The sequence below is a fragment of the Myzus persicae genome, unplaced genomic scaffold (genome assembly GCF_001856785.1).
Source record: "Myzus persicae strain clone G006 unplaced genomic scaffold, MPER_G0061.0, whole genome shotgun sequence".
NCBI classification, from domain to species: Eukaryota; Metazoa; Arthropoda; class Insecta; order Hemiptera; family Aphididae; genus Myzus; species Myzus persicae.
The window spans coordinates 790,526-804,017 of record NW_019100581.1 but is presented as its reverse complement, the minus strand read 5'-3'; the positions used below and the strand labels follow the sequence as shown (position 1 = coordinate 804,017).

Genomic DNA, 13,492 nt, shown 5'->3' with positions numbered 1-13,492 from the left:
ACGTAAATATGAAAATAATTTTCTAGCTAAAAATGTATAACACGTCATTTTGATGTAATATTCTAGCAAGGATTGAAACAAGGCTACTAAAACTTTAAATAGTATATACTTTATTTTACACCAAAAAATCAAAAAAAATTTTTAGTCAATACAGATAAATAATTAAATAGAATATAAACGAAAAAATATTACTTTATTTAATAATTTATAAATAAAAATATGTATGGCTAGTATGAAATAAAATGATTGGTACTTATGCATGTAATTCATCTTTAACAAAATATTTAGTTATAAATAAAAAAAAAAATGAAAGCTGCACACTTACAAGGTGGTATCTCTATGTCTGATTCAGATTCCAATTTAAAAAAATGATTTAACTCCTTATCAATAATTAAACTTTTTAGTAAGCAAGTGTATTCTTAAGTAACTTAATTAATGTTTTCTTCGTATTATTTGTTTAAACATTTAAAGTTAAATGTATTGATTTTTAGTATTCAGTATAATAACTATGATAACTGAACATTCTGTACGCTGACTTTACGTTTAACTAACCAACTGACTTCTAAACTAGTTTAAGTTAATTGTTTTTATCAACAAGTGATACCTTATACTCTAGATACCATAAATTCACAAATTAGTGAAGTTATGGTTGTATTATTGTTTATCGTTATAATGTTATAATATTATGTTATAATTGGTACTCCATAAAAATGTCAGCGACTTTGTAATATATTAAAAATCATCAAAAACTACTTTTTTGTCAGAAAATTGGGCAAAAACTTTCTTATACCAAGACTGCTTGATTCTGAAGTACTTATACTAATAAAACAAAACACACGCAATTAAAATACAAACACTTTATTACTGTTTTTCGTTTTACATTTTACAATGACCGCGTTACATGAATATAATCACTTTCCAAGGACCCCTTTAAATCTGTTATTCTATATTCTTATCTCTTATAGTTTTGTTATATTTTTATAATATTATCATCATAGCTTAACTTGGTTTTTATAATGACTAGATGCCCAAACCAATAAATACCGCGTAGATAGCGCTGTATGATTCATATTATAATATTAGATGAGTATTGACATTCTATCAGAAATATACTTTTAAGTTATAATAATATGTATAATAGTTACAAACAAGCAATTAAATGATTAAAAAGTGTCGATTAAAATATGTAAAAATAAAAAAAGTCATCAGGAAATTGTTTTTAAAAAAACTACTGTCATCTGGCTCTAGCAAATCCAAGTTGATAACACTTTTTATTTGTTCAAATGGTTTACACAGTATGTTGTAAGTGCAGTTTTTATCTGCCCCCTAACATTTATCATAAATAATTACTGGTTCATATCAACTACAACAATATGATGATAAGAATTGCATCAAAAATAAATTAAATTCTGCAGAGATGAACATTATATTAAATTGATCTGGTCATAATTTCAAAAAATACAGAATGTAACTTTTAAATTATTTTATTTAATTTGCCAAAAATTAAAACGTATATTAGTATAAATAAACGTAAGAAAATAATACCTACATGGCTGGATAATATTTTATAAGATGAAAAATTGTTTATGATATGAACCTATCGTACATATCAACCAGTAACATTGAAACCGCGTAAGTATTGTGACGAATGTAACCTAACCTACCCGGATATACATCATGTACTCATTAGTCATTACAGTTCTACATAACATAATACATTTAATACACACAGCTATTGTACATCAGTTTTATGCTTTAGCACCGCACTTAAATGATTATGCAGCCTCCTGCAAGTGGAATTTTATTTATTATCCATTTTGAAATAGCCGGCCTTTAACGTCGTCCCGACGACAGTTCATCAACTCATTTTCGAGTGTTTGATAGACGCGCCATGTGGTCACAATGAAACATTATTACCTAACAGCGCAAAATGGCCTCCGGTGACATACATGAAGAATAAAAGGGCCAAAAGCGAAGAGTGTACTCATACGATTTTTTTTTCCACAGTAACGAACCTATTCTCTGTGTATTTTCTAAACACGAAAAGGAAGCTGAAGATTCGAATACCCTCCCGCTGAGAACTCCCCGCGTGCATATAGGTTTTTAAAATGTTTCGGATTGGTACAAATTCTAAGTGAAGGACTTAAAATAATATAACGAATGGTCAACTACAATAATTATTCCCGGTAAAAAGTATTATTAAAAGTGTTTTATGTATAAAAGAAAATAATAATAAGCGCGAAACAATAACGTGTAATTTCAATTACAACAGTCAAGTACATACCGCGTAGGTTATAGGTTACTTACGAATTGCAAAATCCCTTTGATGGTAAATTGATGCAAGACGAAACATCCGGAAAGTCCAATTTCCGGTCCAAAGGTAATAGCTTTGAGTAAGAAATTGACTATATTAATTGACTAGAATTGTCCAATGGTTGAGCAGAAAAGAAATTGATTCGAGAAATAAAAAAGTTCAAGTTCAGGTAAAAAATTGTAACGGTTTACAGGTTACTGACGAATAATAATTATTTACTCCACACTCGATGAATATATTTTGTTTAGATTAAATCTAATGATGGGATGTTGATTACCGTTGATAGAAGTGGTGTTAATAAACCTTTTAATAGCACGTCCTCAACATCATGCGATCATATTTTATTATTTTATTAATCAAAAAGTATCATAATTATTATTACTTAGTAATATTTTATTATTTTATTATTTTATTATATTAGATCATTAACACCGGACAAATTGACTCAGGACAGTGCCGAAGTCTCGTTTTTTTTTCTTAAAATAAATAGATATTTCCGAGCAGACAGTCTGATGGTGCGCATCCGACTTCCGGTTTGGTTAGGTTAGGCTGTTATACCTCTAGTCCGAACCGAAAAATTCTGCAACGTGTGTACACCAACCGACAAGTTAAGTAGGTACCTAGTTTTCTCTGCTAAAGCTCGACCTACCCAAAGTTCTGACAAAAACTCCGTCAAATAGATTTACATAACTTAATAAATAATTAATTACTTAATATTACCTACTAAATTTCAATAATTATCATAATACGTATTGCATCAATCTTAATATTTGGGGTAGAAATCAAAAACCATATATACCAATATACCATTACCATAGTCCATAGCCCATGAGTACTATCGAGTTATTTATCGTTTCTTTTGGAGAAAAACATCGATGAATCGATTCACGTCATCGGAATAGATCAAAACATATTATTTTCCTGATCATATCTACTATTCAAAATTGCTGCTTAATGCAAAACGAACCTTTTCCATGCATACGAATGATCTTTAGATAATCAAAACGTACTTTTTCCTATTTTGAAAGAATAGGCATCAAGCATTATAGATATACCAAAACTAACTATTTCTGTAGATTATTAAAAAACGCACATTTCTTATGTGATGCCAAAATGTAATATTATCCGTGTTGTATGTATTGGGGAGTAAAATAGTAATCCAAAACGGACAAAAAATTTAATTCAAAAATTGTAATTACATTTGAAATTAAATTAAAAATATAATCCTAGAATATTGAACACATTTGAATCTTTTTAAATAGAAATAACATATTTTAAATAATTGAAAAAAAATACCTTATCTGCAAAATGATTTGTTTATTTATAAAAATTATTTGTTTTTATTGTCAATGCTGAGCTACAGAAAATCACTTCTCCTGAAAGATCAGTATTTTAGCAATAGTACGACCTGGATATTATCTACTCCTCAAATACGCATTGACACAGGAACCCCAAATCAGAATTATATACGATAAAGCCGTCACTACAAAGAATCATAATAATCAAAAATAATAGAATTATAGTGGAATGAAACGTCCCTTTTCTTCGTTCTCTGTTCCTAATTCCTTTGATTACTACGATATCGACTAGATCGACGGCTCAACAAAAACTTTTAATCAGGGGCAACTAAACATTACCAACAATACACCAAGAAACATTTTACATCCACCTATATTTGTTAAAGGCGTTCTCGATTACACAATAAATAATAATTTAATATTATGATTTATGGCATATCGATGCAAGACAAATTTAAAGATTTCATAGGACCGTTCTGGCCCGATGTCTCTTGTAAATCGACTTCTACTGAACTCGAAATCCAAATAAGCTCATCCTTTATTATTATACTCACCATGACTAATTATTCAATTTAACCTGATATAATAATATTTACCTATATAGATATACCTATTATGTACCCGCAATATATTAAATTTAACTATATTTAAATTTAAAGTAAATTTTAAAAATTAATTTTTAAATATAATAGCAATATGCAAATGTTTATGTTTAGAAATTAGAAATAAATATTACTAAGAACAAAATAAAATTATAAACTTTAACTGAAAATACCGTATAAACTAAATTACCCTGATAACCAAAAAAAGTACCAACAGTTTATTAGTATACGACTCTATAATACGAGTATGAATAATGAAAAAACTAGTATTTTTAAATGTGATGACAACAACATTTGTATTGATTAAATAGATTACAAATTACAATATTATATTATTACAATCTACTATAACAAAGAATTCTAATTGAAAAATATTATTTTAAATTTTCCAAAACCGATTTGCTTAGCTATTGAGAAAAAAAATTAAGAATTCGTTTAATGTTAGATAATATATCCTTGGCAATAATTAAATTATTTGAGCTTCAAAAGTTCTTTTCTCTGCCGTTCCAAGAGTCTCTCCATATTACTGCACTGATCTAAGGCAGCATTTCGTTCACTTTGTAAAGTCTGAATTGTTTCGTCTTTTCGTTTAATTGCTTCTTTTACCCTAAAACAATGACGAACGAATGAGCAAATTTTAAATGTATTTTACTGAAAACGTATACTGCTAATACCGGACGTAAACGTGATTTATTTCTCTTTCTTTTTCGTTTTCGATAGTTTTTATTTTAGTTTCAAAACTTAATTTTGATTGAATTAATTCCGTCTGTAATATTCCGATCTTAGTGACAGCCTCGTTTTTTATTGTATTTTCTTTTTCAGCAAGCTCATTTTTCAGTTTGTTAACCAACTGTAAAAGTATTAGAATGTGGACCATTTTCGTTTTAACATTTAGCATAATTTATAATATATGCATACCTCTTGTAATCGTGATTGTTCAACGTTACACTTATTCAATTCACTAGTGAGATCAGCTATTTTATCTTCTTGCTCCTGTGCTTTGGTACGAGCTTCGTTTAATTTCATACGATGACCAGATATGGTATTTTCTAGCTCTTGAATGTCAGCTTCGTACTCAGATTTTATTCGTCTACAATCACACAATTAATCACATTTTGTTATCAAATCTACTTGTACGCATTGAATTAAGGGTGTTACGATGACACTTAATAACTGCAATAAATTATATAGTATTATTATACGATATTCAATTATTTTAAACGCGTTTACATTTGATGAAATGTAAATTAAATGACCCAACAATAATTTGATTAATTGTATAAAATATTATTACTTAATTTTCATTTCTGAACTTTTTTCTCTTTCAGAAGCTTCGTTTTCCAATTTTTGAACAACTAATTCAATATGCTTGTCCCTCTCTTTTTTGCACATTTCTTTTATGTTACTTTCCTTGTCTGCTAGCACAGCCGTTTGATGTTGTATCCATTTTGTCTTTTCCGTTTCACAAGTTTCTCGAATAGACTTCAACTCGTTCTGAAAGTACATAATGTAGTCAATAAAATATTTTACATTTCATACATAAATATTGGATTTATTTTGATTTTGATAAACGTTCTCTGTTTACAACTACAATTTTTATACGATTGATACATAATTCAATATAATTTTATCAACACTACTCTTCGTTGAAAAAGGTAAGCTAAAACAAATGCCACTAAAATACCTATCGTTTTGTTTTTTAAAATTATTAAAAAGTAAAAACAATACCTTGATTTTGGTTTTAAATTATTAATTATGATCATAAAATTATTAACGTAACGTAACCTACCTGAAACTCTTGCTCCTTTTTATTAATCTTCTCTTGGATCTCTAGTACCAATTTCTCAAACTTTTGTTCAAGGGCTTTTTGCTTTTCCATTAGTGTCACGTCATTTTCTCTTTCTTGACGTAATCTTTCCCCGTGAATTTCGCCTAATAGTCGTTTCCGTTGATCTTGATAACTCTTTTCAAGTTCAGCAATTTCCATTTCCAAGCTAGTTATAAGTATTAGCTTATTAATAAATTTTCAATTAAACTATTTCACTATATAGGTGGTCATCAGAAATCAAAAAAATTTATGTTGTCTTTCAAATAAATTTCAAACTGCTATTTTATCTAGTTTACTTCAAAAAATGTAATTTTTCCTAACTAATTAATACAAAATGTCTTCATTAAATAACTGTTAATAACATTTTTATTTCATTTTTAATTATTGACTAAGCCCCGTTGATTTATGATATTATGTACACTTATAAGATAATATGATCAATAGAGACAAAAGTATATGAAAAATTATAAAAAGGTTCCTAGTGAATTATAATGTAAAAAATAAAAATTTAGGTACCGATTTCTTGAATTTTCTCTTTCAGTCACAATTGCTTGTTCTCGTTCTGCATCCATTTTATCCCTCATGGTTGCCATTCTCCTGTGCCATGTTGCTTCAATCTCTTCAATTTGTGATTGATGAATTCTTCTAAGTTCTGATAATTCTTCTTGGTACGCTAAGGACATCCTATTAAGTTCAGGTTCAATGCCTTTAATCGTCATCTCCTGTACACATAACAATTGTAACATTTAAGTGGTAGTGCATAAATAAATAGTAAAATATATATTCACTTTAATTTTTTTTGTCTTTAGATCAACCCATCGGTCTTTTTTTATTTTCTCGGATGCTGTCTGTTTGTCGATAGCTTTTTTCAATTCAACTTTGTGTCTCTCTTCTTGGCTCGATAGTGCGTCATTCATTTTTTTTGTAAGTTCCTTTACAGTCAAAGAACAACTCTCACTAAGTTGTTTTTTCTCGTTCAATAACTAATTGAATAATATATTTTTAAATATAATCTAATAAACAAAATTATTACATAATATTTTATTATTATTTACTTTATCGATGAATTTTTGGTGTCTCGTGACAGTGGATTCATATTCAGATTTAGTTTTAGCATGCTCCGCCTGTAGTTCAGATATGGTAATTTTTAATTTTTCAGTTATATCTTCTTTTTCTGACAGTTGTATTTGAAGCATGGCTACTTTCTGAGCCAACTCTGCTTTGTCAAGATCCATAACTTGTTGGAGATTTCCTTTTTTTACGTCCACAACTTTTTTACCTGGTCTAAACATAAAAATAGTCTATATAACACATTAGGCGATCAGAAAATAAACTTACGACGGTGGTGGTGTATTTGGCAATTTTACTGGCGATTTTTGTTTTGGTGATTTGGGAGCAGTTGGTTGATTTGAACTTTTTTCTACCTCGTCCAGAAATGACCATAATGCCCTTTGAAAAATCCATTAAAAACAAAAATAAAAACATAATTTGAGAAGTATATAATTGGATTCACGAAAAAAAAACAAAAATTTATAATGATTTCCAAGTGATATTAACTTTGAACTAGACGAGGATTCTGGTACTAATGTTTGATGTTTATTATTATCTGTAACACCACTTTTCCTGACATTCATTTCTACAATAAATCAGTATATATAATTATACAACAAATATAAAAATAATGTTATAAAATATATTAATTTAAGTGTAATAATTAAGTTTTATAATACGTGATAGAATGACGATAACAAAAAAAGTTTGAGGTAAGCAAATTCTACAAACTAACTACCGAGATCGTTATTTTCGGACTCGAGTTCTTTAAGAATGTTGACAATCTCGTCGTACGTTGACGTCTTCTGTTTTTCTTCGCAAAACGTGTCCTTTAAACATAAATTAAGATAAACGATTACTAAATAGACGTATCGACGATTTCCAAAAATAACTAACTATGATGCGGATACCGATCACCGGGGATACTCACGAGTGTATCTCCGTTGAACTCGGGTGTGGACGATCTTTGCAAGTGACTGGACATCCACGAGACCACATCTTCCCTCACGTAATCTTGGACCGGTGAACGTTCTGCGTTCTTCGGACGGTCCCTCCTCACTTCCGGCTGTTGCTCGATCCGTGGCGGCATCGCTTCGACGACCGGTTGGACAGCCGTGGCCGCGACCGGCTTATTCGATTTGAGAGTGTCCCTTACATTTTTTGCCCTGTGGCTGACCGTCGCCGGCACCACCGGTGCGATCTTCTTCTTTGCCAGCTTCGTCTTGGGCTTTACGATGGACCGCGTTCGGCTTCGGTCACCTTCCGCTTCGCTACCCCGGAGTGCCCCCGATAGATCCACGGAAACGGACCCTCCGAATCTGTCGCTCGCACCACCTATGGCTGCACTCAGGTTCGAGTAAAGGTTTTCCTCGTCCAGATGACCGCGGCCGCTCTTTGCGTACGTCACCGTCCGCCCGTCACTGACACCTCCACTGGCCACGTTTTCTACGTATACGTCTGTGCCGGGAGTCGGTACAGGAGCTAGGACAGGTACCGAATTCGGGAACCAGCGCTGGAATTTCAGTTCCACCGCATCGTCAAACGTCGTAGATCCATTGGCCACCCGGCCGAATGTTTCTGGTAAGCGTCCGTCTCCACTTCCGGGTGGTATAGGTGGCTTAGAAGTCAATCCCGGTTCGAGGGACGGTTCTCCATCGTCATTACCGGTACCGTCGTTCGGGGGGACGGGCGTCAAATGACCGTCACTCGACGACGACAGTTCGGCCCCGTCCGATTCATCAAACGCACTCTCCGGCCGATGATCTACACGATTTCCAATACCTGAGATATGGGTTTATATTGCAATGAAAACTTTAAATCTGTGATTTTGGTTTTAAGCTCTTGTGATGGCCATATATGTATACAGAGAATCTCAAAATGTTATCAGTTTTCTTCCAATATGAGTTGCATTCAAGACGATTATTTAAGTAAAAAGGTTAGTAATACTAAAAGTATTTAAGGGCTGAGTATTTGGCCAGTAGTGGTATTAGTGTATGCTCCCTAATGAGCACAACCACAGTTAATTACAAACGCTAATACCTAATTAAAAATCCCTGCAAGTATCAATTTGTATTAATTATTGTTGTAACTAATTATGTTATTGCACATCAAAGTCCAAATAAAATTGTTCATTACTCATTCGCGATGTCTGAAGACAATGCTTATTTTTTATACATTTTTATTGGCAGTTGTGATTGATGAATAATTATTAATGAGTGGTACAACATGCTGGTACTTGAATAATTAACATTTATTATAAGAGCATATTGTTATGCGAAAGACGTGTACACTATTTCATAACATTGTGGCGTGTGTATTGTATATGAACATATAGAAACGTTTGCCAATGTATATGTATAAATTGCAAAGATTTTAAAACATACACAAATAGTCACGCTGAATCGCGTGATAAATCTAGATTTTACAGTTATGATAGTATTATAACTTATAGGCTAGAATGTTCATTATTATTATTATTATTGGTTTTGAAAATATAATAAAATAAAATGAGTTTAAACAATTTGACGATGATAAATAAAATAATTGTATTTGTATTTTTTGAATACATACGTAATAGTAATAGACTCATAGTAGGATTTAAATCATATTTTCTACTGTGAATTAATTTAATTTGTCACATAATCATCTTAAAGTCTGATTGCATTTCGTTTTAAGTAATATCACGGTTATTCAGTTAAAAATAATAAGAGACTAATGCACTAAGCATCACTAAAAACTGTTGGACAAACTGTTGTACATTGCATTAAAAGCTAGTACTAAAAATATTTTGATAAGCTAAATTTTTTTATTGCCTATGTATATTCAGATTTTCTATATTTACCCGTGTCAATCTGTTGATCATTGAAATCAAATGAAATGTGTCGGCTTTTGGTAATCTTATTTATTGTATCTGCAGACTGTGGACGTTTAACTAGTCTCGACTTACGTGGTGATTCCTAAAAAAAATTAAATTAACGAATGATATTGATTTGGAATGATTTAAAATATCATGCTTTTTATCTAATCATTAAACCTGATATGTAGCACTCAATGTCAGTGCAGACATAGGTCTTCCACGGGACGGCGTATCAACGTTTTCATTATACAAATAATGCAAAGGATTTGATATGTTCAAATTCGATAAACGTGTTGAGAGATTAATCTGGAAAAAATACCATATAGATTAAAATTTAAAATTTAAAATATAATATAGACATTGCAGATAACGATATATTATTTTATAATGACAAACTTTAAATTATAAGTTTTTAATTATATTGAGTAATACATATAATAATATATTAATACATATTTATACGTATAATGTTAAAAAAAACAATAAACATTATTTTAAGAAAATATTATACCCAAAACAAAAACACAAATCAAGAATTAAAAGTATTGTACCGACGTTTTTACTCGTCATCAGTAAAATATTTTATTTTATTTTAATTTATTATTTAAGAAGTTAATGAGCCGAACTGAACATGTTCATGTACATAAATAATATAATATGATATATAACATAATATATAATTAAGTAGGTTTAATATACTAAATACTATATGCAATATTGTATTATACTTGCTATAAATCATAATTCATTAATATATTATATTTTTATGGTGTTAATTATACTCTAGTGAATAGTAATGATTATTAAATATTTAAATGACAAAATCCATTTAATATACATATCCACAATAATGTTAAGTAGCTGTAGGAATACAAAGTTTCATATTGACATAATTGTATATAAATACGCACAAATGCACAATTGCTAGTGAAAAATCCATTTGCACACTTACATAAATGGTTGTTGCATAAATTAATATTCATTCAGATTCAAGACATCGCGTGACTAGCAAAGTAGGTACACGCATAGACGATTTAATAATAATATGACAGGATAGAGGAAATAATTTATAAATCAACAACTCTGACGAATAGAAAAGTTTGTGGATGTGAAAATGTCATGGTTTCAGTATAGTTAAATCTTACCACAATATACCTGCGCTTTTAAACATGGTTTATGTATAAGTGTATGCGGTTAAAAATCTTAAATGAATGTTATTATTATTTATAGTCGTTTACTTGTAATAGGTATATAGTAGGTCTACACGCTTTAGGTACTGTATACAGAAATACAGTGTAGTATCACTACTAATTATTGTGTACATATTTTTAAAATATTATATTATCAATATTAATTACACAATATGTACTTTATTTTTTTTATTAATTGTCATACACAAATATTTGACGGATACGCTATAGTCTTAAATATATTGAAATCGTCTACCTTATACCAAAAATTCCAACAAATTGGTTCGAATTTTTGTATTGACAATATTTCATATTATTTTTAAACTTTGGTATCGACACCGATGGTGCTGAAAAAATCGTAGGCTAGGTGAGTGTCTTGGTCTCCGAGTACGTTTTGCATTGTTGAAGGATGGTTATTTCTTCTCGCATTGGTGATAATGGACAATGTATGACTATGCGTTGTGTTACGAGTCAAATATTGTATAGTTGTGAAATTGAATAAATTAAACTTGATATCCGATACAATATTTTCAATCACATAAAATATTTATTACATACCTAATCATTTAATATTACGATAACGGCCTATTAATATGGAACAAACGAATGGCCTCTGAGGTGTTTTGAGTATATCTTTTTGGACAGATATCAAAAATACTAACAAAAATGATTGAAAAATACTTTACATCTTTTTTCTGAGAATGAAATTCAATACACAATATTGTACTTTTGTGCTATTTTTTGTGTTAAACGTAATATTTTCAATTTTGTTTACCGCCATGACAATAATAGACTATTATAATAATACGTCTTTGCCTGTCCACCGCGATATATGTATTGATTAAATTGTATTTATTATTAGCCGGATAGGTTCGTTTCCTTGGCTGAACACACGTTTGAATAAATACAAAGAAATACTTATTCTTTTTTATATGTCACGCGTGGGCTAATAAAACCATAGGGTGCGTGTATTGCAATAATATATATAGGTAGGTACTAGAAAAAAGCAGACAAAAGACTATATTATGATGTGTGGTATTCGTCTGTTACTGTTATGGTGTTACCGAAATAGAAAAATAATAAAATTACAAGCATTTTGAAGACAATATAATATACTGTAGTTAGGTATGTAAAATATAAAATATTATAAATGGGTAGTCATGAAAGGACAGACAGCGACCTCGTCGAGCAAAAAACTCTTTGCAATCCAATATTTAAATAAATTGTGAACCTGCCTCACTGTTCTTGTTTTTGTCCGAAGCCTATCTCATATATATACTATTATTTATGGGATCCTCGAACTATCAGCGGTGACTCCTCCAATTTGAGCTAGTGCAACAAGAGTTTTCGAATTTCAGCGGTTTTGATTCAGTTATTATATTGTCTCTTCGTGATTGCACCCGCGTACTTGGTCACGAATCTTAGATTTATATCGTTGTCCAAATGTAGACGGGCACTTATAACTTATAAGTTATGGTATTACGATTTTTGAGTGTCGCTGTCTAATGGTATTAACTTACCTGTTATGTCGTTCTAGTTACATTTTAAGTTTTAACTTCCATAACTGTTAATTAACTTTCCGTTCCGTAGCGTTAATTCGGTAACTCAATCTTCTATAAATCTAATTACGTCTTTATATTAACGCCTCGGACATTTTTTTATATAATATTAGCCCGTACTCTCATAGTTTAATATTTACAATCGCTGAGGTATTATTTGTTTTCTGTTAATATTGTATTTATGGTGCTCGATAGTAACATGTGCATAGACATTCAAAATGTCTTAATCCGTTAAAATAAATACCTAATCGTAGATTTATAAGCGCATAAACAATTTAATAAATCTTTAACGCGTCTGTAAAATATATATTTTTTAATGTAACATAATAATATTTAACTACATTACAATTTATAATATTATATCGTACGAATGTATTATTATAGTATTGTACTGCAGTGTACGTACTTGAGAGCCTTGCAACGATAGCCCCGTGGACGTCACGATGTGCTTATTGGCCTTTGAATTCTTTTTGAACTTGGACATTTTGACCAAACTCGTTATGAATGAAAACTATTTAACCTGAACATCAAACCACCACGATAACCGTGCCCGCAAATTAATTCATGATAGCTTATAGAATATAATATGACATTATATCGACGAAAATACGATTTTCGTGGATGTCGCGACACACGACTATTGTTCGCGTGCAGAGAACTCCGAATAAAATTGAGGCCTACCATGATATTATACCTGCAACTCGAATCTCGTCCACACAACACCTACAACAAAACGGTTGCCGGGCAACGTAACACAGAGCACTTAATAGCAGTGGTGGTGTGTGTGTGTGTGT

General features: G+C 30.5%; 1 protein-coding gene across 1 annotated transcript; it reads right to left on the bottom strand.

Moving 5' to 3' along the window:
- Nucleotides 1-4,502: 4,502 nt before the first annotated feature.
- Nucleotides 4,503-13,399, bottom strand: LOC111034828 (centrosomal protein of 131 kDa). Its single transcript, XM_022316217.1, is given in 16 exon segments — nucleotides 4,503-4,736; nucleotides 4,739-4,821; nucleotides 4,889-5,064; nucleotides 5,133-5,304; nucleotides 5,509-5,708; nucleotides 6,004-6,208; nucleotides 6,559-6,764; nucleotides 6,831-7,025; nucleotides 7,098-7,326; nucleotides 7,381-7,491; nucleotides 7,600-7,678; nucleotides 7,832-7,922; nucleotides 8,024-8,874; nucleotides 9,935-10,049; nucleotides 10,127-10,255; nucleotides 13,105-13,399. Coding segments are annotated over 16 exon segments (2,976 nt in total). The 5' UTR covers nucleotides 13,183-13,399; the 3' UTR covers nucleotides 4,503-4,680.
- Between the last annotated feature and the right edge of the window lie 93 nt (nucleotides 13,400-13,492).